At 44.5% G+C, this 25,566-nt stretch overlaps 1 protein-coding gene across 3 annotated transcripts in view; it reads right to left on the bottom strand.

The window, feature by feature from the left end:
- IFT122 (intraflagellar transport 122) overlaps positions 1 to 25,566 on the bottom strand; it is a 73,989-nt gene that overhangs the window by 43,380 nt on the left and 5,043 nt on the right. For 2 of the 3 annotated variants that reach the window (XM_059663649.1, XM_059663652.1), the window contains exons 2-9: positions 22,784 to 22,850; positions 20,700 to 20,784; positions 15,390 to 15,468; positions 7,699 to 7,775; positions 4,752 to 4,818; positions 3,617 to 3,763; positions 2,456 to 2,632; positions 229 to 304 (exon numbers count right to left, since the gene is read on the bottom strand). In XM_059663649.1, the coding sequence (XP_059519632.1) occupies positions 229 to 304; positions 2,456 to 2,632; positions 3,617 to 3,763; positions 4,752 to 4,818; positions 7,699 to 7,775; positions 15,390 to 15,468; positions 20,700 to 20,784; positions 22,784 to 22,850 (775 nt within the window). The remainder of the gene's footprint in view (positions 1 to 228; positions 305 to 2,455; positions 2,633 to 3,616; positions 3,764 to 4,751; positions 4,819 to 7,698; positions 7,776 to 15,389; positions 15,469 to 20,699; positions 20,785 to 22,783; positions 22,851 to 25,566) is intronic. The other variant, XM_059663651.1, reaches the window with a different exon arrangement.

Raw genomic sequence — 25,566 nt, 5'->3', positions numbered from 1 at the left:
TGTCTACTCATTTCTAAAAAGTTGATAATCACAGGGTTTTATTAACTTAAATGAGATAAAGGATGCACAGCATAGAGCACAGTACCTGGTATCACAACAAATAACTCAATAAATAGAAGCACACAACAATAAGTTATAATTACTAATAATACAACCTCAGAAAGTGAAAAGCTATTACAGGCATGACTGTAACTGTATCTCCCACTGGGTCTATACAGAGCTGCATACCTGTTTTCCACTTAGTTGGTAGAAGGAAAGTTTCTGCCCCCAATCAGCTACAGCCAGGATGTCATTACGTTCCTCTCTAATCAACAAAAGACAAAAGAGGTTATGGGGGCCGTGGTCTGCTGATGAGTTAGCCCTAAGGGTTTAACAAACAGGAAAAAGAAAGCCTGGCCAGCCTGTCAGATTGCCAAATGTTGTACAGTAGCACTGAGGCTAAGTTATAATATGGGCCAACCCATCAATCAGCCCCATAGGATGAGGGGAGGCAAGGCTCGGTTCAGCCTTCCTGGGAACTGTTATTTCACTAAATGCCCTACCGTGAGCTTGTGGCACCAGGACACAGCCACAGTGAAGCTAAAACCCTCATTTCAAAGCTTCCTGTGGAGCAACGATAAGAAAGGGCAAGGCTGCAGATTCAAGAGTGCTTTATTTTAGGGGATGGTTAGGGGCGGGGGGCAGGGGTAAGAAATCAACCGAAGGACTTGTATGTACGCATATAAGCACAACCAACAGATGCAAGACACTGGGGGCGAGGGGACGAGGGCAAGTGCTGGGAGGTAGGAGAGGCTGCGGGGAAGTCAGTGGGGGGGGGGGGGAAATGAGACATATGTACTACTATTTGTAATAATTTAAACAATAAATTATAATAAAAAAAGGGGGGGGAGAGTGCTTTATTCTTATGTACCACACAATATAGGGAGATAGCAGAGAAATGTCTTTTGCAGTGGGAAGGTATGGATTGTCTGACTTTTTTAATATACAGAGGAAACCTTGCTTGCTCTGCTTGAAGAGGGAAAATTAATACCTAAACTAGGTTCTCTCACAGTTAGGATGAAATGGTGTCTGACTGGATACTGTAAAAATAAAAGTAACGGGCTCTCTAATGATCAACAACTATCTTTGAAACTGAGTCCCTATCAGGATCAGTGTCTTGGGACCAGGACTGCAGGACCAGCACATGAGAGAAACTGAGGCTGGGGATCAGGCTACTTGGGATCTAGTTTAAGAGTTTAATCCCTGCCTTTGAGGCCTGGTCTTAACTACCTAATGTTGCCTCCTCTGTTTATTAGGTCCAGTTTTCCTGAACCCAAACCCTTGTGGTCAACAGCAGCACCATTAGATATGCAGGCCAGGAATGGTACAACCTTACCTGCAAAACTCAGCTAAGAGTGCAAAGTGGCAAATACCACGGGCACTAATTCACAACTAAGGGGGAAAAAGACAAAGACCAAGAGCGATGTTAACAGGAAACTTTGTGTGACTGGTACTGAAGTCCCAACACAGTCTTGGAGCCCAGCCTGCAGTGAGCCCTCTTGGGCATGCCACATATGCCTCTCAAGTGGGTTCAAGCCCCATGAACTGAATTGGTGGTTTTCAACCTCTTTTTTTTTCATTTTTCTCCCTTGACAGTGGGTCTCTACCAAAACAAAATTCATGCTAAGTAATAAAAAGGGTTACTCTGTTTGAAGCACAGATGGGGACCTGAAGCCCACTGCTCCCTCCTTTCCTCATCCCCCCACCTCCCACCTCCTTTTTCCAAAGAACCGCAGGTACCACAGAACAGTTTGGAAAGTTCCAAGCCAGACCATTTACCCAATCAGAAAATCCTGGCTATCCCAGCTTTTCCATTCCAGAAAGAAAGAATGCCTGGACAGATAGGATTGGGTCGTGAGGATTATGGGTAAGCTGAAGGCTTCTTCTCTGACATGTGCTCTAGAAAATGCAAGGTAAGGTATAGTGTAGGAACAGGCTAAGAAAGGTGTCCAGTAATAGAGGAGGTGTTAAATGAATTATGGTACATCCACACAGGGGCATACTATGCAGACATTCAAAATCGTATTTTCAAAGGACTCCTAATGTTACTAGAAAGTGTTCACTCTGTGATGTTAAGTGGAAAATGGAAAGTAGGATGTGATTTAGTAAATTATATGAACACACTGAGGGGAAATACAATAAAATGCTAACAGTGGTTTCCTCAGAGGATGGGGTTTTACAAAAGAGTTGAACTTTTTCCTTTAGACTTTTCAGTATTTCCTGAAGACTCTCAAAGGATGATTTTATAATCCACACACAAGTTTTAAAAGGGTGTGTTTCCCCCGTGTTGGAGGAGCTTTCACCAACAACGACCTCAACCCTCTTAGGAAAGAGCTTAGAGCAGCATCTGCCCCAGCAGGTCTGCTCCAGGGTCTGTCCCTTCCAAGGAGGGCTCTCCTCCTCGGGACACACTCACAAGTTGTCGTCCCTGAGACTGTCGTCCTCTTCCTCTGGCTCTTCCTCCTCTGCCTCACTACCCTGACTACTGTACACTGCTGACTTCAGAGTGGAAGGAATTTCCTGAAAATATCTGTTGACAATGACTTCCTCGGCATCCTCGTTCTCTCTGTTCATCCAGAAACTCTCCCATCGGCTGTAGACAATAAGTGGTTGTTCACAATCACAATGCCTAGAACTACACTGAAGCCATAATTTCAAAACCTGCCAAGGAGCCCCTGAACCCTGCCGGAAGAGGACAGCAACCAGGTACACTGGGCATCCTGCTTCTCATGAATTAAAAATGGTACCCTGAAGCCACAAAATCATCTGTGGCCACAAAATCAAACAGCAGGAACTTGGGGGTAGGCTAATGGCTTTGAAGGCATTAGACATGCATGGTACAGCTCTGGACTGGACAAAGTTATTCAGGAAGAAGCATAATAATCTGGTGTAGAAAGACAGTGGAATTACACAACCTTCTAAATCAAGAAGGTACCACCTGTAAAGTGACATTGGGCTGGCAAACAATGAAGTCCTTTAATTTACCTGTAGAGGACTCTGTGGGAGACATTGGTGGTTTAACATTACAGGACTACATAAAGAGCATATAAAGATATTAGCCCACCCTCAAAGTCACATTGGCATAGAAAGAAAAATGTGTGTAAGGTTTGAGAAAGTAGATGCCAATTGTTGTGGGACTATAGAATTTGGGGACACTTATAGACTTAATTAGGCTTTTTTGGGCAAGGGCAGCAAAAAAGACTCATAAAAAAGCTATTTATTATTGGGTGGACACATGTTCTGCCCAACTTGGAGAAAAGAACTGAAAAAGGGAAAAGACCAAAATAAAGCCACAGCAAAGAGGTGAGCTATTAATTCATAAGAAAATGGCCCTTCTGTGTCACATGTGTGCATGCGCACACACACAGTTTGAGATGGCCTAGATAGCTCATCTGCTTAGCTAAATTTCTGGGATTCGTTCCAAAACACAAGATGGGCTCTTAAAAATTCCATTCAAATGGAAGAGGTTCCAAAACATATCAGTCAAGTGGGCTGAGAAGCCTTTGAATGCATGGAGAGACCATACAGGGAGAGAAAGAAACAGTGTGCCCTAGAAAGAGGATAGCTGTAAGAGCACCTTGAAGGGTTCCAGCAGATGGACCATATCGGGGAGAGGGAGCCCCCAGGCCGCTCGATCTTCACTTTTTCCTCGCCATTTTTGTTCCGTAGGCTGATGATTCCATTGAACATCCCCAGAGCCAGGTACTGACCATCATTTGTCCAGCTGCTCACACAACCAGCAAAGGGCACAGGGAGAGGGAAAGGAACACACAGAAAGTAAAAACCAGTGAGGATGATGCCTTGGTTGATATAAAATCTAATGAGGCAGCAATGGTTAAGCTCATCCTAGTGATAATGTAAAAATTAGAGGACCAGACTAAAAATCCCATTTATTTCTGGGATAAACAGATAGACGTGAAGACAGGAGCCCCTTTTTCTGAGCTCTCACAGCTCTCTGTACAGACCTCCATGATAGCCCTTAACTTGTGTCTGCATTGCTGAGTCAGCCTCCATTCCCCACTCACCATTTCAACACCCTCCCACTTCAAGAACACATTAAGAACACAATTCATGTCTTGGTGTATTCTAGGCCTCTAGAACAGGTGCTTAACAGATGTTGAATGAAAGGCAGGCTACACTCAGAAGCTGAACAACAAGAATAGCTACCATTTATAAAGTGTCTTCTATATGCCAGGCTCTGTGCTATATGCTTTTAGACTCTTTAGTTTTTGTGCATTTCACAACAGCCCTATCAAATCAGTATTTTTATCCAGTAATGTCAGATGAGGAACCTGAGGCTCCAGTCAGAGAGATTTTGTAACTTTCCTAAGGTCACTGAGCCTGTCAGTGATCCATCTGTATGTGAATCCAGGTCTAGCATCAAAGCTTATGCTTTCTCCAGTGCCCATGCTGCCTGGAAAGGACAATCTTGCATCTCCAGAGAGTCTCCACTGAGGACAGCTGTAAGCTGAGGAGGTTTGTAACTAGACAACTGCATGAAAACAATTTATAGTTTTCTTTTGCTTGATGGTCAAAGGCAGGTACAAGTCCTTCCTACCAAGGAGACCAGAAAAGAAGGCAAGAGGAAATACAGGGGCCTAAACCAACTAGCTAACACAGACTTTCTCTACTATATGAATTTACTGGATTTGAGAGTCTGTTTAGACAAGAAGGGAATATAAAGTCTACCTTCAGAGCTGTCTCTAACTCACCTACAGCAGGTGATCTTGCTGCTGGATTTGTGCTTGGAGACAGACTTCTGTTCAGGAGACCACAAGCCTTCAATGAAAAATAATATTAAAAAAAGACAGATTGGTTGGAATATTACTCAGCAATAAAAGAGGAACAGAAAACTGATACACAGACAACTTAGAGGATCTCTGGAGCTTTATAGCTGAGTGAAAAAAAGCCAATCTTAAAAGATCACACACTGTATGATTCAACTTTATAAATTCTTAAAATGGCAAAATTATATAGAAATGGAGAAGAGATTAATAGTTTCCAGGTACCAGATGTTAGGGATAATAGGAAGTGTGGGGGAGTAGATGATGATAAGGAGTATCTTTATGGTGAGGAGAAACCCAGCATCCTGGTTTTGATATTATATAACAGTTACATAAGCTGTATCCACGGGGAAACTGGATGAAGAGTACATAAGACTTCTCCATTATCTTTGAAACTTACTATGAATCTATAATTATTTCAAAGCTAGAGGCCCAGTACACGAAATTTGTGCACTTGGGGGAGGGGTCCCTCAGTCTGGCCTATGCCCTCTCGCAGTGCAGGAGCCCTCGGGGGATGTCCAACTGACGGCTTAGGCCCACTTCCCCGCAGAGAGTGGGACTAAGCCAGCAGTCGGACATCCTTAGCACTGCTGTGGAGGTGGGAGAGGCTCCCGCCACCACCACTGCACTCACCAGCTGTGAGCCCAATTTCTGACTGAGCAACGCTCCCCCTGTGGGGGTGCACTGACCACCAGGGGACAGCTCCTGCGTTGAGAGTCTGCCTCCTGGTGGTCAGTGCTCATCATGGTGACTGGTTGTTCTGCTGTTCGGTCGATTTGCATATTAGTCTTTTATTATATAGGATAAAAAGAAAAAAGGAAGATAGATTGGTGAATTTATAGCCAACTTTTCAGGCGTTTTACTGTGAGAAATGGCAATTTCAGTGTAAATAACTGTTACATTGTAACCAGAGTACAACTTAGCATTCAAAGTAATGAATGATGCTTTCTGGGGATCTGATTTCCACTCCCAGGCCTCACCCACAGCACATGATCCTATACAAGCTGTGCCTTGTCCATGGCACATTGGTCACCTTCAGCTTGCTCCCTCCTACCCCAGATGCTCTGGCTTAGGGTCCCACAACAGACAAAATAAACAAATTCTACCCTTTGCCTGAGCCATATGGCATAACCAAGAAAGTAAATATAGTGTGAAAATATATTTATATAGCAAGGTGCAACACCAAACAAATGGTTTTTCCCTTTATCCTGATCCAGAATACCGCCCCAAACATTTCCACCTCATGCATATTATCTGTGCTCCACTGAGCCTGCCCGCAAATCTCTAGGCGAAAGAAACCCCACCTTCCTGGGCCTTCCTCAGCAGTGCTTACATGACTCAAGTCCAATCCCTGGTTCCACCACTTACTTGCTGGGTAACCAGTAACTGCTTGCTCTAAGCCCCAATTCTTTTTTCATCATTGGAGTGAGAATGAGAATAATAACCTGACCTAAAGGGCTGTCATAGAGCTCAAATAGGAATTCATTTTTATCCTTAGCACAGTACCTAGTACATCACAAGCATTCAATAAGTACTGTTATTACTCACTATTACTTTTTTACAAATTCTACCTCCCCTCTTACCCCTGACTACAAGTTCTTTGAGGGCAGGGATTCTATTTTGTCTTCTTAATCCCAAAAGTAAGCCCATTGACCAGACCCTCACACGAAGAAAATGCTATATTTTATTAATGAATGATAGTCTTTTGCCCTTTTATTTATATTCTAGAGGCCTGGTGCACGAATTTGTGCATGGGTGGGGTTCCTCAGGGTGGCCTGCGGGGATTGGGCCCCAGTTCGCACCCCAGCCTCGCAGCCCCGCAGCCCCACCTGGCACCCCGCCTTGGCCTGGTGCTGCCCCCCCTCACTTGCTCCACCATCCAGCCTGTGGGCGATCAATCGGGGCCAGGGGCCCCCTGCACCCTGTCACCATCACTGGTGGCTGTCTGTGGGGCAATCAGTGGGGCAATTGGGCCCCCACTCACACCTGCCTTGGCCTGAAACCACCTGCTTACCTGCTCCACCACCCCTCCATGATCCCACTCTTGTCAGGGCCCATCAGGGCTGGCAGCACCTCCACTGCTGCCCGCTGCTGCTGCTGGTCGCCGCCATGTTCCTCACTGCCCCCTGGTGGTCAGCGCACATCATAGTGAGTGGTCGAACTCCCAAACAACCGCCCAAGGGGACAATTTGCATATTAGGCTTTTATTATATAGGAGGATTCTCTCTTTTGAACCTCAGAACTTTATCAGTAGACAGATGGTAGAAACACGTTCATCTAGATAAGGAAGTGACCTTGAATAGAGATAACCTACAAGCCTCTGCTTACTTTCCCTCCCTGCCTCAATGGACACTACGCTAACCCCTCCTCTGTGCCAGCACTATGCCAGTGCTGAGGCCAGAGTGAATGCCTCAAAGCATTCAACCCCTCAGGAAAGACAGCTATAGCCACCACACCAGTAGCAATGGTGAAACACTGAACAAGAAGCAGTTACAATGGTGAAGAATTTCACACATACACAGATGTTGAAGGACACGAAGGTGGGGACAACTGAACTGTCTGTGAGGGATGGAAGGCTTCCCAGAGGTGGCAACACCAAGTTATACCAGTGCTCTCCATTCTCCATTTTCCTTCCCTGAGGCCTTTCTTGCTGTTTTCCAGATTTCTTACCAGACTCAGTGTCATCATTCACTTTCTTGGTTTCTACACATTTTAAAGAATAACTATTGTTTCCCCACCCTTGCCCAACCTGCCAGCCAATTAAGGGAGAGAAATATCATAACTCTCTTGGGACAAAACCACCACCTTCTGGAGAGATTTCAGTATTTTCTGCTCAAATCTACAGTTATTCCAGGACAAGTTCTCAGGAACCTACCAAAATCATTGGAGGAACAAGATGCAAGTTGGTGGGTAGCAGGATTGTAGGAGACAGACTGGATAGAATCGTTGTGCCTGGGAAGTAAACAATTATAGATTACCAGAGGCCCAAAGAATGAAATTCATGAAAGAGTAGGGCTTTCTTCCCCTGGCTGCTGGCACCGACTGGCTTCCCTCTGGCACCCAGGGCCTGGGCTTCCCTTCGGCACCCGGGACCCGGGCTCCCCTCGCAGCCCTGGCTTAATCCAGAAGGTCATCCCGAAGGACACGTGGTCTAATTAGCATATTACCCTTTTATTATTATAGACTAGAGGCCCGGTGCACAAATATTTGTGCACTCGGGGGGGTGGGGGGGGTGTCCCTCAGCCCAGCCTGTGCCCTTTCGCAGTCTGGGACCCCTTGGGAGATAACGACCTGCTGGCTTAGGCCTGCTCCCGGGTGGCAGAGGGCAGGCCCAATCCCTAGGTGCAACCCCTGGTCGGGCTCAGAGCAGGGCCGATTGGGGAGTGGGGGCGCCACCCCCTGTCATGCACAGAGCAGGGCGGATTGGGAGGTTGCGATGCCAGCCTCAGTCACGCTCAGGGTAGGGCCGATTGGGGGGTTGGGGCACCGCCCCCTGTCACACTCAAGGCAGAGTCGATGGGGAGGTTGTGGTGCCACCCCCTGTCACACACAGAGCAGGTCCAATCAGGGGGTTGGGGCGCTGCCCCCTGTCACGCACAGAGCAGGGTCAATCAGGGGGTTGGGGAGCTCCCCCGTGTCACTCACAGAGTAGGGCCAATAGGGGAGTTGGTGCACCGCCCCCTGTCACACACAGAGCAGGGCGGATCTGGGGTTTGGGGCGCCACCCTCTATCACCCACAGAGCAGGGCTGATCAGGGGGTTGGGGCGCCGCCACTCTCACACTCAGGGCAGGGCCAATGAGGAGGTTATGGCTCTACCCCGTCACACACAGAGCAGGGCCTGTGGGGTGAGGGGGTTGGGGCGCCGCACCCTGTCACACACAGAGCCGCAGGGTGATCAGGGGTTTGGGGAGCTCCCCCCTTTCAGGCACAGAGCAGGGCTGATCAGGGGGTTGGGGCGCCTTCAACTGTCATGAACAGAGCAGGGCCGATAGGGAGGTTGTGGCCCCGCCCCCTGTCACACACAGAGCCACAGGGCGATCAGGGGGTTTGGGCACTGCCCCCTGTCACACTGATCCCGGTGCCGGGAGGCCTCTCAGCACCGCTGATCCCAGTGCTGGGAGGCATATTACCCTTTTACTATATAGAATAGAGGCCTGATGCATGGGTGGGGGCTGGCTGGTTTGCCCTGAAGGGTGTCCCGGATCAGGGTGGGGGTCCCCACTGAGGTGCCTGGCCAGCCTGGATGAGGGGATGATGCCTGTTTGCAGCTGGTCACACACCCTTCAGGGTGGGGGTCCCCACTGGGGTGCCTGGCCAGTCTGGGTGAGGGGCTGAGGGCTGTTTTCAGGCTGGGACTGAAGCTCCCAACTGCTCCTTTTTTTCCTTTTCTTTTTTATTCTGGGCCAGCTTTAGCTCCGAGGCTCCAGCTCTTGGGCCTCCGCTCCTGAAAGCAGGTATCTGGTTTGTTTGGGTTCTATAATCGAAACTCTGTATCAACTCCAGCTCTGAGATCCCAGCCGGCTGAAAGCTGGTTTCTGGGGTTTTGTTTAGCGTCTATATTTGTTAAAATGTTTGAAACTGCAGGCTCAGAGGCCTGCAGCGGCAGGCGGGGAACGTTGGAGTCCTCCGTCACTGAAGCAAGCAAGCCTCATATTAGTTTCAAGCTGCCTGGCTGCCGGCAGCCATCTTGGCTGACAGTTAATTTGCATATCTTGCTGATTAGCCAATGGGAAGGGTAGCGGTCGTACGCCAATTACCATGTTTCTCTTTTATTAGATAGGATTATGCAGCAAACTGCAAATGTTTTGATGGCTACAACTGAAAATTGAAATGATGAACCCACAGTCTGACTACACATCACAAGCTCTTATGCAAGTGACCAACAAAAAAGCATAGGAATTAATTCTCCTTCCTCTGGATTGCCCCTCAACCCATTTTTATCTCTTAAACATTACCCACTCATCAGCCTGGCCAAGCTTAAATGCCACCTCCACCAGGACTAGTGTGCTGGACACCTCTGCTTTGTGAGCTGATACAATGATGTAAAGCACTTAGTCTAGTGCCAGCTGCATAAGAAGTGGCTTATTAATGGCTGTTATTCTCATTGTTTTGTGAAGGCCTGGAAATATAAGATGGAGGTGCAGTGAAGATATTTCAAGCTAAGCCCAGCCGGCATGGTTAAGTGTCGATCTATGAACCACGAGGTCACATTTTGATTCCTGGTTGGGGCATGTGCCCGGGTTGCAGGTTCGATCCCCAGTAGGGGGCATGCAGGAGGCAGCCAATCAATGATTCTCTCTCATTATTCATGTTTCTATCTTTCTTTCCCTCTCCTTTCCTTTCTGAAATAGATAAAAATATAGTAAAAAGATATTTCAGGCTAAGATCTGAAAATATGGCAAATCCTTAGACAACAATGAAAGCTAAGTGAGTCATGTACCACACATGGCATCTCAGCCTGTTTTATTCCTTTACTTCCGGGTAACAGTTTACTCACAACTTCACTCATTCATTCGTCTATTCATTCAAAAGTTGTTTGGTGATTTGTACAACCATGTTCATAGAAGCATTATTCAAAATAGCCAAAAGATAGAAGCAACTCAAGTGTCCACTGACAACATATAAATGGATAAAGAAAAATGGTCTATACATACACGAGAATATTATTCAGTATTAAAAAGGAAGAGAATTCTGCCTGGCTGGTGTGGCTCAGTTGGTTGAGCATTGTCCTGGGAAAGAAATCTTGCTCAAGTATCCCCAAATTCAAGAAGATTGAAATCATAAAAAGCGTCTTCGCAGACCACGATGGCATAATATTAGAAATAAACTACAATAAAAACAACCCAAAATACTCAAACACCTGGAAGCTGAATAGCATGCTATTAAATATTGATTGGGTTACCAATGAGATCAAAGAAGAAATTAAAAACATCCTGGAAACTAATGACAATGAAAACACAACAATCCAAAACCTATGGGACACATTGAAAGCAGTCCTGAGAGGGAAGTTTATAGCTCTACAGGCCTATCTCAAAAAACAAGAAAAAATGGTAGTAAATCATCTAACTCTACAACTCAAAGAATTAGAAAGAGAGCAACAAGAAAACCCCAGAGTGAGCAGAAGGAAGGAGATAATAAAGATTAGAGCAGAAATAAATGACATAGAGACCAAAAAAACAATACAGAAAATCAATGAAACCAAGAGCTGGTTCTTTGAAAGGATAAACAAGATTGATAAACCTCTAGCCAGACTCACCAAGAAGCAGAGAGAGAGGACCCAAATAAATAAAATCAGAAACGATAGAGGCGAAATAACAACAGACCCCACAGAAATACAAATGATTGTTAAAAAATACTATGGACAGCTTTACTCCAACAAACTAGACAACCTGGAGGAAATGGACAAATTCCTAGAAAAATACAACATTCCAAAACTCAATCAGGAAGAATCTAAAAATCTCAACAGGCCAATAACTATGGAAGAAATTGAAGCAGTCATCAAAAAGCTTCCATCAAACAAAAGCCCAGGACCAGACGGCTTCACAGGGGAGTTTTACCAAACATTCAAGGAAGAACTAAAACCTATCCTCCTCAGACTACTACAAAAAATTCAAGAGGAAGGAACACTTCCAAGCTCATTCTATGAAGCCAGCATCACCCTAATACCAAAACCAGGTAAAGACAACACAATGAAAGAGAATTACAGGCCAATATCCCTCATGAACATAGATGCCAAAATCCTCAACAAAATCTTAGCAAATCGGATCCAGCAGTACATCAGAAAGATCATACACCATGACCAAGTAGGATTTATCCCAGGGATGCAAGGATGGTACAATATCCGCAAATCAATAAACGTGATACATCACATAAACAAATTGAAAGAAAAAAACCACATGGTCATATCAATTGATGCAGAAAAAGCATTTGACAAAATTCAACACCCATTTTTGATAAAAACTCTCAGCAAGGTGGGAGTAGAAGGATCATACCTCAACATAATAAAAGCCATATATGATAGGCCCACAGCCAACATCATACTCAACGGACAAAAACTAACACCATTTCCCCTAAGAACAGGAACAAGACAGGGATGCCCCCTCTCACCACTCCTGTTCAACATAGTACTGGAAGTGTTAGCCATTGCAATTCGGCAAGAAGAAGAAATAAAAGGCATCCAAATTGGAAAAGAGGAAGTAAAACTGTCCTTATTTGCAGACGACATGATATTATACATACAAAACCCTAGAGATTCCATCAAAAAGCTACTAGACTTAATACATGAATTTGGCAATGTAGCAGGATACAAAATTAACCCCAAGAAATCTGAGGCATTTCTATACACCAATAGTGAACTTTCAGAAAGAGAGATTATAAAAACAATCCCGTTTACCATTGCACCGAAAAAACTAAGCTACCTAGGAATAAACTTAACTAAAGAGGTAAAAGACCTCTACTCAGAAAACTACAGGACGTTGAAAAAAGACATAGAGGAAGACATAAACAGATGGAAGAACATACCGTGTTCATGGATTGGTAGAATCAACATCATTAAAATGTCCATACTACCCAAAGCAATCTATAAATTCAACGCACTTCCCATTAAAGTACCAACAGCATACTTCAGAGATCTAGAACGAACTTTCCAAAAATTCATCTGGAATAAAAAAAGACCCCGAATAGCTGCAGCAATCCTGAAAAAGAACAAAGTAGGTGGGATCTCAATACCAGATATCAAGTTGTATTACAAAGCCACTGTTCTCAAAACTGCCTGGTACTGGCACAAGAATAGGCATATAGATCAATGGAATAGAATAGAGAGCCCAGAAATCGGCCCGAACCAATATGCTCAATTAATATTTGACAAAGGAGGCAAGAACATACAATGGAGCCAAGATAGTCTCTTCAATAAATGGTGTTGGGAAAATTGGACAGATATATGCAAGAAAATGAAACTAGACCACCAACTTACACCATACACAAAAATAAACTCAAAATGGATAAAGGACTTAAATGTACGACAGGAAACCATAAAAATTCTAGAAGAATCCAAAGGCAAGAAAATCTCAGACATATGCCGAAGCAATTTCTTCACTGATACAGCTCCTAGGGCACTTGAAACTAAAGAAAAAATGAACAAATGGGACTACATCAAAATAAAAAGCTTCTGCACAGCAAAAGAAACCATCAACAAAACAACGAGAAAACCCACTGTGTGGGAAAACATATTTGCCAATGACATATCTGATAAGGGCCTAATCTCCAAAATTTATAGGGAACTCATACAACTTAACAAAAGGAAGATAAACAATCCAATCAAAAAATGGGCAAAGGACCTAAATAGACACCTTTCAAAAGAGGACATTCAGAAAGCCAAGAGACATATGAAAACATGCTCAAAGTCACTAATCATCCGAGAGATGCAAATCAAAACAGCAATGAGGTACCATCTCACACCTGTCAGACTGGCTATCATCAACAAATCAACAAACGACAAGTGCTGGAGAGGATGTGGAGAAAAAGGAACACTTGTGCACTGCTGGTGGGAATGCAGACTGGTGCAGCCACTATGGAAGACAGTATGGAGTTTCCTTAAAAAACTGAAAATGGAACTCCCATTTGACCCTGTGATCCCACTTCTAGGAATATATCCCAAGAAACCAGAAACACCAATCAGAAAGGATATATGCACCCCTATGTTCATAGCAGCACAATTCACCATAGCTAAGATCTGGAAACAGCCTAAGTGCCCATCAGTAGATGAATGGATTAGAAAACTGTGGTACATCTATACGATGGAATACTATGCTGCTGTAAAAAGGAAGGAACTCTTACCATTTGCAACGTCATGGATGGAACTGGAGAGCATTATGCTAAGTGAAATAAGCCAGTCAATAAAGGAAAAATACCACATGATCTCACTCATTCATGGACAATAGAGACCATTATAAACTTTTGAACAATAATAGATACAGAGGCAGAGCTGCCTCAAACAGATTGTCAAACTGCAGTGGGAAGGCCGGGGAGGGTTGGGGGGCAGGAGGTAGGGGGGTAAGAGATCAACTAAAGGACTTGTATGCATGCATATAAGCATAACCAATGGACATAAGACACTGGGGGATAGGGGAGGCTAGGGGACTGTCTAGGGCGGGGGGATAAAATGGATACATATGTAATACCCTTTGTAATACTTTAAGCAATAAAAAAAAAAAATTATTAAAAAAAAAAAAAAAAAAAAAGAAAGAAATCTTGCTCATTCAATTCCTGGTCAGAGAACATACCTGGGTTGTGGGTTGGATTCCGGTCAGGGCATGTACAGAAGGCAACTGATCAATGTTTCTCTCTCACATCGACGTTCCTTTCTCTCTCTCCCTTCCTCTCTCTCTCTCTCTAAGCATGTGCTCTGGTAGGATTTTAAAAAAAAGGAAGAGAATTTTGACACATGCTATAACATGTGTCAACCTTTAGGATATTATGCTAAGTTAAATAAACCAACCACAAAAGGATAAATACTATATTATTCCACTTACATGAGGTCCCTAAAATAGTAAAATTCATAGAGACAAGTAGAATGGTGGATGCTAAGGGCTGGGGAATGGGAAGGGGAGTTGTTTAATGTGTACGGAGTTTTAGTTTTGCAAAATGAAAAGAGTTCTAAAGATTGGTTGCTGAACATCATGTATATACTTAACACTACTGAACTGTACACTTAAAAATGGTTAAGAAAGCCCGGCCGGTGTGGCTCAGAGGTTGAGTGTAGGCTCATGAACCTGGAGGTGATAGTTCGATTCCTGGTCAGGGCACATGCCCAGGTTTCAGGCTCGATCCCCAGTGGGGGATGTGCAGGAGATGGCCGATCAATGATTCTCTCTCATCATTGATGTTTCTATTTCTCTCTCCCTTTCTCTCTGAAATCAATAAAAATATATTTTTAAAAAATCACTTGAGTACCTAATACATATATCAGGGACACAGGATGAACAAAAACAGACGCAGTGTGTGCCCTCCTGGAGTTTAAAGGCTGATGGGAGATATCCATCAATCACAAGATAAATGTAAAACCACAACTGTGAGAAATGCCATCAAGGAACCTGACCAGGTCTAGAGGGCCAGGAAGGTTTCACAGAAGAAACAGCATTTGAATCTGAGAGCCTCAGGGTGAGCAGTGTTAACTAGGGAACAAAAAAGACTATGAGCAGAGCCTCTGCAGTGAAATAAGCCTGGAGCATTCCAACCCCAAGTTTCTGGCTGTTGCCACTGGGTGGATATGAGGCCATTCCCTGAGATGCAAGAGGAAAAGTTGGGACAGGGTAGAATCTGTGATGTCAGATTCACTAAACTTAGCTATATGAAAACAAAGCCCAGCGCTGACCAAGCTAGTAGTGCTCAAGAAATGTTCATCCACGTATCTTCCTATACCACCACATAACGCCATAACTTCCTTTCAAGTTTAATTGCAGAGAAAGAAGTTATTTCTTATATCTTTTCTAAGGTGCTTTTGCTATAGTTGCTCAATAAGATAAGAGTCAAAATCACAATACTGTACATCTAAATTGTTACTTACGTGTACTTCAAAATGCCTTCCAATTTTGACGTCCAGATAATAACGCTTTTGTCAGCTGATCCAGAAGCAAAGCGCTTGCCTAAAAGTATTTTTAAAAAGAAAATTCTCACATTTATTTTAAACCAACATTTCCCAGAATATTTCTTAGAAAACTGGTTCTTTTAAGGTCTCTAATAAGTACCAGCTGCTTCTCTACTCCTTCTTCTTATCAGTACTAGGCAGCAGTACTTTAGAGTCAGGAAGTTTGGGTTCAGATCCTGGTCTGTCTGGCACCGAGTAAACAAAGATGTATTGAGAGTCTACGATCTGCTAGGAATCATGTTCTGTGCTAAGGATCAAGTAGTGATTAAAGCACACATAATTGCTACCTTCACAGAGTAGTGGGAAAAGCAAGCATTAAATTGATCCAATACAACTAAAATATGGTAACAAAAGAAATATGAGAGAGAATAACTTGGGGTACCTAATTTAAATGAGGGAAGGCTTCTCTGAGGATGAGATCCTTCAGTTGAGACCTAAAGGCTGAGCAAACCTTAGCCAGGTGCAAAGAGAGGAGAAAGCGCGACCCACATAGATAGAACAGTTGGCAAAGGTCTTGAGGAAGGAAAAGCCTGGCATGTCTAAGGGGCTGAAAGACAGCCAGCATGGAACTCCAAGGGCACAGGAACTGTGAAGGGATAAGGAGGAAAGGGGAGGGATCTCTAGGAGCTTCAGGGCCACAATTGAGATCTTTCGATTTATCCCAAAGAAAGGCTTTAAGCAAGAGTGACAGATGAGATTTTCATTTGTGCACTTGGGGGGGAGGGGGGTCTCTCAGCCCGGCCTGTGCCCTCTCGCAGTCTGGGACCCCTCAGGAGATAACGACCTGCTGGCTTAGGCCTGCTCCCGGGTGGCAGAGGGCAGGCCCAATCCCTAGGTGCAGCCCCTGGTCAGGCTCCGAGCAGGGCCGATTGGGGCGTTGGGGTGCCACCCCCTGTCATGCACAGAGCAGGGCGGATTGGGAGGTTGCGATGCCACCCCTAGTCACACTCAGGGTATGGCCTATTGGGGGGTTGGGGCACCGCCCCCTGTCACACTCAAGGCAGGGTCGATAGGGAAGTTGCGGCGCCACCCCGTCACGCACAGAGCAGGGCGGATCAGGGGGTTGGGGCACTGCCCCCTGTCATGCACAGAGCAGGGCCCATCAATGGGGTTGGGGCTCCATACCCTGTCACACACAGAGCAGGGCTGATCAGGGGGTTGAGGAGCTCCCCACTGTCACTCACAGAGCAGGGCCCATCAGGGGGGTTGGGGCACCGCCCCCCGTCACACACAGAGCAGGGCGAATCAGGGGGTTGGGGCGCCGCCCTCTATCACCCACAGAGCAGGGCCGATCAGGGGGTTGGGGCGCCGCCACTGTCATACTCAGGGCAGGGCCGATGGGAAGGTTATGGCTCTACCCCATCACACACAGAGCAGGGCCTGTGGCGGGGGGGGGGGGGGGGGCGGGGGGGATTGTGGCCCCACCCCCTGTCACACACAGAGCCGCAGGGCGATCAGGGGGTTTGGGCGCTGCCCCCTGTCACGCTGATCCTGGTGCCGGGAGGCCTCACGGCTCCGCTGATCCCGGTGCTGGGAGGCATATTACCCTTTTACTATATAGAATAGAGGCCTGGTGCATGGGTGGGGGCTGGCTGGTTTGCCCTGAAGGGTGTCCTGGATCAGGGTGGGAGTCCCCACTGGGGTGCCTGGCCAGTCTGGCTGAGGGGCTGAGGGCCGTTTTCAGGCTGATGGGTGACTGAAGCTCCCAACCGCTCCTTTTTTTCTTTTTCTTTTTTTTTTTTTATTCTGGGCCAGCTTTAGCTCTGAGGCCTGCTGAAAACAGGTTTCTGGCCTTTGTTTACTGTCTGTATTTGATACAATGTTGCGGTCCGGCTGGCTGAAGCCCAGGCTGAGTAAAGCAGGTTTCTAGGGGTTTTTTAGCTTCTATATTTGCAACATAGTTGCTTAGAGTTGCAGCTGAGAGGCCGGCAAGTCAGGCGGGGAACGTTGGAGTCCTCCGTCACTGAAGCAAGCAAGCCTCCCTGTTCGCATCAGCTGCCTGGCTGCCGGCCGCCATCTTGGCTGGGAGTTAATTTGCATATCTCCCTGATTAGCCAATGGGAAGGGTATCTCCATTTCCAGGGCCAAGGGAAAAAGACCAGTTGAGAGAAGTTAAAAGACTTCTTAATCACTGTTTAGTAAGTGTCATGAAGAGGCAGCATGATGTACCAGAAAGAACAAGGGCTCTGCAGTTGGAAGACCTGGGTTGGGCCCAGCTCTGCCCATTACCTGTGATCGTTCCAAGCCTGTTTTCTCATCTGTGAGAGGAGCTGAGAATCCGTTTCCTGTCTGTTTCAGAGGACTATTGGGAGGATCAAATGAGATGTGTGTGACGGGACTCTGCAAAGTGCTTACAAATGCCACTGATGACAGATCACACTCTGAAATCATCAAGGGTCTTAATGGTGTTGTAGGCCTAAGAGCCCCAAGGCTTATAAACTCCAGAGGTCCCACAGGTCTCCTAAAGGTATTACTCTGAACTTGAACTCAAAAACACATAAAAAAAAACATGACTTCCATGGCATAGCACATTTATCTAAAAGACAAGAAATTAGTGTTTTCTTTGCCACTAACACTTGTTGCATGACCTTAGTAAGTGATTTGACTTCTCTAGGTTTTTATGTAGGTCTAAAATTAGGAGATTGAGCCCGGCTGGGGTAGTTCAGTGGTTGAGTGTCGACCTAAGAACCAGGAGGTCACGGTTCAATGCTAGTCAGAGCACATGCCCAGGTTGCGGGCGGGCTCAATCCCCAGTAGGGGGCATGGAGGAGGCAGCCGATCAATTCTTATTGCTGATGTTTTTATCTCTCTCTACCTCTTCTTTCCTCTCTGAAATCAATAAAAACATATAAAAAATTTAAAAAATGAGGAGATTGGGCTAGATCAGATTAAAACTGTATGCACAAAATTGTGTGTATATATAAAATATGTGCATTTTCTAGAAAGAGGTCTACAGCTTTTATTGGATCCTCAGAGAGGTCTGTCAATAAAAAGAAGTTAAAAGCCTGGAGTCTGAATGATTTCAAAGATTTGTTAAAACACTATAACACCCTGATTCTGTGGCTTCTCAGCAGTGGTCACAGAATGCTATCTTCCATATTATATTCATTTGACACATGTGAAAATTGAGAGTCAGAGAGATTCAATAATCATCTCAAACTCAGAGCTTTTGGGGTTGGAACTTGAAGCCATCTCATTCCAAAACCTGTGTTCTTTCTATCAGTCCCACGCTGTGGGTAGCATGGATTTATTTTTAACTCTCAAAAGCAACTTCATGTACCCATTTCTCTGACCACCACCTAATCTTTCAATCCCACCAGAACCTACCATCTCTCTGCTGTTCTCCATCCCCTGCAGTCCTCTCACCTCTCATTACTCAGCTGAGGTCAATGTATATAATCACTCCTTTGCATACATCTTCCATTCCTTCACCCTCTTATTTTATTTTCAGAGATGCTTGTAAATCCACTACTCAGTTAAATCCAATTCTCCACCTCCCCCACCCTTGCATCTATGCAGCTCAAAGTGGTGGAGAAAAAGACAATCAAAGCAACTGATCTCATTTTCAAGCTTCAAGTGGGCCCTTCATGTCATTTTACATTTTACATTTTTTCCTTTCTCCTTAACTCTCTCACACCTCCTTTCCCATCCTCACTCTCAGTTGATGTTGCTTCCTATTTCACTGAAAGAATGGAAGAGAATTTCCATTAGAAACCTACCACCACATACCCCCGCCCCCTGCCAGCACCTGCAGCAACATCCTCTACCTTCCACCATGCTCCGTCTAACCCATCTTCTCTTGCCCACTGGATGCTTTGTTCTGACAATGCCCTCTCCTCTCTCTTATAGCACCAACTTTTCTCAAGTCAACATGTCCAAAACTGAACTCCTGATCTCCCACTGTATGTTTCTCTACCTGCAGCCTTCCGTATCTCAGTGGAAGGCAACGCCATCCTTCCAGTATCTCGGGTCAAAAACCTTGAGATCAACCCTGGCCAGTGTGGCTCAGTTGGTTGGGCGTCGTCCCGTGCACCAAAAGGTTGTGGTTTGATTCTTGGTCAGGGCATATGGGGTTGCAGGCTTGATCTGGGTGGGGGCGTGCAGAAGGCAGCTGATCAATATTATACTGTTACACTCTCACATCCATGTTTCTCTCTTCTCTCTTCCTCTCTCTCTAAAAATCAATAAACTATTATTTTAAAACAAATGAACAAACAAAACAAAAAACCATGAAGTCCCCCTTGACTCCTTTCTTCATACCCCACATCTGATCTGTCAGGCAATCCTATTGGCTCCACCTTCAAACTATATCCAGAATCTGACCACTTCTTACCACTTCCTCTGCTCCCAGAAGTCTGAGCCCCCATCACCAGTGTTATAAAACTTGCCTGGATAATGCTTCCTCACGCTCATCTCCCTGCCCCAACTCTCTCTCCTTGTAGGCTGTTTCAGCAGCTAGAGGGATCTTTCTAAAATGCAAGTCAGATCATATCTCTCCTCTGCTCAGAACTCTTAGTGGTTCCCTGAGCATCAAAGCCAAAATACTCATGACAGCCAACATGATCTGGCCACCCAATGTCCGTTACCTTTCTACCCTCATCCCCTACTGCTCTGCCTGATTCTCACTGCCTCAGCCCCTGAAAGGCACACTCCCACCTGAGAGTTTTTACAATGGCTCTACCCTCTGCAAGGAACTCTCTTCCTTCTCCCAGATGCCCACCATCAGAATCTCACTGCCTCCCCACCTTCAAGCCTTTGCTCACCTGTGCCTGACTCAGTAAGTCTATCTCACTACCCTATTCAATACTATACTCAATCCACTGTCCCACCCACCACTTTCAATCCCCTTATTCTGACCTACTTTTTCTTTTTCCTTAACACTTATCTTCCAGCACACTATTTAATTTACTTACGTTTATTACATATCATCCCTCATACTGCCCCTTCTCCCTCCCCCTCCCCCATAGGTATAAGCCCCATAAGGGCAGGGGCCTTTGTCTGTTTTGTTCTCTGAAGTACCTCAAGCAGCTAGAACAGTGCCTGGCACATAGATAGCCCTCAATAAAACTCATTGAATAAAATGATTGAAATAAAGTCTATGAGACTTATCTATCTTCTGAAACTGCAAGCTGTACTTCAGCTTACTAAAAAGATAAAAGAGTGACTAAGGAGAAAAATGAAAAGCCATGAGACCATTACAGAGCCTATAAACCCAGAGCAGCCTCTTACCATCCTTCGCATATGCCACACAGTACACTGTATCTTTGTGTCCCTTTAGGGACTGAAGTAAGGTGCCATCAGAGGTGTCATAAACCTGGCAAAAAAAGGGACAAAAGTACACATTATCCAAATGGCATTCATTAGTTAGAATTCCTACAGGTTGCTGCTGCTATTTTTGTTTTTATAATGTGGACGAAAGGGGCCACACGCTAACCTAACAAGCTCAGGGAAGGCCTGCTTGGCAGTCTTGCAAACTCAAAGACCTAAAGTAGCCACAAAGGATGGTCTGAAATTAAACTTTAACTAAAAGCAGTTATGGTGGGTAGTCACCTCCTAGGCCAGTATCTTCACTGACATGGTCAACTTTTTCCTTAACTGAGCCTATCTGTCTTTTTGCTGCTATGATAACATCCTTGAAATGTCTGGGTAACTTGTAATTTCCCTTTTTCCGGACTCCTTGAGGTACAACCTAATGTGCCTGGGCGCCAGGACAGATACCACAAATTCCTTCATTGTTATTGTTATCATGTTAATTTTTGACTGTTAACTATCCTGCACCCACCTAAGTATGTGTCTATCATTTTACTTTTTATCCAATCCCAGGGTTTCCCCCACACACACACACTTTGCTCTCTAATCTATCACCAATGGATCTCATGTAACCCCCACCTACGTCCTTTCCTTTGATTTGCAATGTATAAAAATAGACCAGAAACCACCATTCTCTAGAGCATTATCCCAATCCGTTGAGATACTGCTTCCCAGGCAATTGTCGACAGTTTGGCTCAAATAAACTCATAAAAATTCTTTACAGGTTTGAATGTTTTTACGTTAACAATAACAAAACATTCTTCAATATTCTAAATGTGTGTCAAGTAAAAATTGCACTGAGAAACCAGAAAGAATGTGACTTAATATCGGAAAACCCAAGAAGTAGAGGTCCTAATTCTATGCATTTTATTACCAGGAACATACTATTAATCCTCGAGAAACAAAAGTTTACTCTGTGGAACTTCTCCTCAAACTTCATTCTTATGTGAATTTGAACATATTGCCAATCAAGCTAGGCCCTCCCGAATAAAGGCAGCACATAGAAAGAACCACCTACAACATGATTAAGTCATAGAGGATGTTTCATATTTGCTACCAAGAATTTGAAAGTCACAGACCTGAACTCTGGGTTTGCATATCACAGGGAGTATCATAAAATTCAGCTGTAATGTGGATTTAGGATATTTTACAGCTGTGTAAGATGTATTAATATGTGGAGATTTTAAAAATGTGGAGAAACCAAGGCAAACCCCTCCCCAAACAATTAGTGTTGGAGAAAATAAACTACGGGGGGTGGGGAGGGACCTAAAAGGATTTGGACTGTTTACCCTGAGAAAAGAAGTCTGCAGAACAATTTAACCATGACTTTAAGATTATGTAGTTACCATGAAAGAATGGAGATCAGTCAGTCTGTATATTTAGAGACAACAGAGCAAGAGGAAGTCGCCTTATGCAGAAGGAAGGAGACTTCATACAAAGGTTTTTAGGTCAAACATAAAAAGTTCTCTGAAAATTACTTTTATACATTGGGATAGATTCCAGAGGGAGCTTATATTCTTTGAAAACATGAAAAATAGCTCAACATCCATATGGAGTTGTTTAGGTAGGCCAGTGCCTAAAAGTTGGGGTCAGACTATCTGGCTTCTCATAGAGGGAGTCCCTTCAATCCTGTTGCTTGAATTTTTCAGGGGGACAAAATGTGAACTGACACCAGCCCAATTTCAAAGACATTTTGATTAATTGTTTTCAACCTTCCATGGGTGTCTCAAAGTAAAAAGGGAAAGATTAATGACTGCAAAGGAGGTATTGTTCACAAGTTCCTATCTGATAGACAGTTTACTTACCTGTTTTAAATAGCCCATTTCCTTCCCTATTAAAAAGTAATGACTGCCCTTTGTAAATAAAAAAAAAAAAAAAAAAAAGTAATGACTGGTTTTTCTGCCCTTGCCTTTTTTATCTCAAAAAAGGCGAGGTGTGTCAAATTTCAGAGTACTTACAAGAAGGAAAGGAGGAAAAAAAAGGAAACCCAGACAAAATCCTACCAGTAATCTGTTTCCTGCAGCCAAAATCAGTTGGTTTCCATCAGGCTTAAATGCGAGGTCATATATACTAAACAGGAGAAAAGACAAGACAAAGGACAATTAGGAACCAAAATGATGAGGTCTGCTAATGGCCAGGAAAGGAAACTTTATTTCATAACTGTCCTGGCTCCTTCGCTGGTTGGGCGTTGTCCCATGCACTGAAAGATTGCTGGTTCGATTCCCAGTCAGGGCACATGCCTGAGTTTTGATTCCAGATAGGGGGCACGCAGGAGGCAGCTGATGGATGTTCTGCTCTCAATGGATGTTTCTCTCTGCCTCTCCCTCTCACTTCCTCTCTCTAAAAAGCAATTTTAAAAATCTTTTAAAAAATACCATAACTATTTCAATTAATCAGACACTTATTGAATGCCTCTGCTAGGCACTAACAGATACAAGATGCATAAAACATAATCCCTCTCTTCCTTTAAAGAAATTACCATCCAGTGGGAAGGGGTGACTCAGACACATTCACAAAGAACTACTACATGTCATCAATTCTAAAGCATACATTTCCACATTTTAACATCTCTGAAGTTGGAATGTGTCTTATAGCTGATGTTGTGTCAGTTTAACTGGCAGCATTTCTTGTTTTTTTAGTACTATGTAAAATAATGGTATTTTAAAATCAATGCCCTCAGATTAGATGAAATTCAGAATAATATTGTGATAAAGGCTTTAGGAGAAATAAACCCATGCCTTTATAGTCAATTAATATTTGGCAAAGGAGGCAAGAACATACAATGGGATAAAGACAGTCTTCAATAAATGGTGTTGGGAAAAATGGGCAGATGCACGCAAAAAAATGAAACTAGACCATATTCTTACACCATACACAAGAATAAACTCAAAATGGCTTAAAGATTTATTTTTTTTTAATTAAATCTTTATTGTTCAGATTATTACATTTGTTCCTCTTTTTTTCCCCCCCAATAACTCCCCATCCTCCCAGTTCCCGCCCCACCCTCCGCCCTCACTCCCCACCCACTGTCCTCATCCATAGGTGCACGATTTTTGTCCAGTCTCTTCCCACATCTCCCACACCCTTTTCCCCCCCAAGAATAGTCAGTCCATTCCCTTTCTATGTCCCTGATTCTATTATAATCAACAGTTCATTCTGTTCATCAGATTATTTATTCACTTGATTCTTAGATTCACTTGTTGATAGATGCATATTTGTTGTTCATAATTTGTATCTTTACCTTTTTCTTCCTCTTCCTCTTCTTAAAGGATACCTTTCAGCATTTCATATAATCCTGGTTTGGTGGTGATGAACTCCTTTAGCTTTTCCTTATCTGTGAAGCTCTTTATCTGACCTTCAATTCTGAATGATAGCTTTGCTGGATAAAGTAATCTTGGTTGTAGGTTCTTGGTATTCATCACTTTGAATATTTCTTGCCACTCCCTTCTGGCCTGCAAAGTTTCTGTTGAGAAATCAGCTGACAGTCGTATGGGTATTCCCTTGTAGGTAACTGAGTTTCTTTCTCTTGCTGTTTTTAAGATTCTTTCTTTATCTTTTGCTCTTGGCATTTTAATTATGATGTGTCTTGGTGTGGTCCTCTTTGGATTCCTTTTGTTTGGGGTTCTCCGCGCTTCTTGGACCTGTAAGTCCATTTCTTTCACCAGGTGGGGGAAGTTTTCTGTCATTATTTCTTCAAATAGGTTTTCAATATCTTGCTCTCTCTCATCTTCTGGCACCCCTATAATTCTGATGTTGGTACGCTTGAAGCTGTCCCAGAGACTCCTTACACTATCCTCGCATTTTTGGATTCTTTTTTCATTTTGCTTTTCCGGTTGGATGTTTTTTGCTTCCTCGCATTTCAAATCATTGACTTGATTCTTGCGCTCCTCTGGTCTGCTGTCGGGCGTCTGTATCATATTCGTTATTTCAGTCCGTGTATGCTTAATTTCTAGTTGGTTCCCCAATATAAGATCGAGGGTCTTATTAGTTTTCGTGTAGATCTCATTAAGTTTATCGGCAGCTTCTAAACAGTTCTTGAGAGACCTTAAAAGTGTGGTTCTGAACTCTATATCTTCCTTTGACAATTTTGTCCTGTTTCTTTGTCTCCGCATTTTGTTATGCTTCCTTGGTGCACCCCCTAGTGGTCTTTGTTCGCAGTCTTATAGTTAAACCTTGATTGTTGTACCTAATTCCAGGGAGGGTTTGACCTCCAGGCCAAGTGGCTATGAGAATCAGCTGTGTCAGCAGTGAGAGAACTTCTGTCCTCTAGGGAGGTGCTAATCTAGCCTTTGCCTGAGGCTATCCGGCAAATGCCTCTGTGCAGGGCTTGGGCGGGGCGGGTCGCACAGGATCAACAGGGTGGGCCGGAGAGAGCAGTTATGGCGGCTCTCAGTCCTGTCCCCAGGGGCTCTGCCTCTCTGAGTCCCAGCACCCGCTGCAAAGCTGGGAGAGAAAGCTGCACTCGCTCTGACCGAAGCCAGACAGTCCCGCTTCTCCCGTTTGAGTCTGGGTCCCTAAAGACTCGCCCGGATCTGGTGCTCAGAGTCTGCGACTCCCTCCCGATTGAAAACGCCAACCTCGCCCTCCGCCGCCAGCCGGCTCCGCGCACTCCGCACCTCAGAATTTGACTTCAGCACTGCGCCTCCTCTGAGTGTCCGTGTGCATTTCTCTTTCCTCCTAGTTGTAGGACTTCCACTCAGCCAGCGTTCCTGTGGTTCTGGGTGATGTCCCTTCCGTTTTTTGGTTTCACTTTTGAAGTAGTTGTTCAAAGCAGCAAACTCCGGCG

This window comes from Myotis daubentonii, chromosome 14, assembly GCF_963259705.1.
Source record: "Myotis daubentonii chromosome 14, mMyoDau2.1, whole genome shotgun sequence".
NCBI lineage: Eukaryota > Metazoa > Chordata > Mammalia > Chiroptera > Vespertilionidae > Myotis > Myotis daubentonii.
Note: the sequence above shows the minus strand (reverse complement) of the source record. Positions and strands in the feature narration are given on the sequence as shown.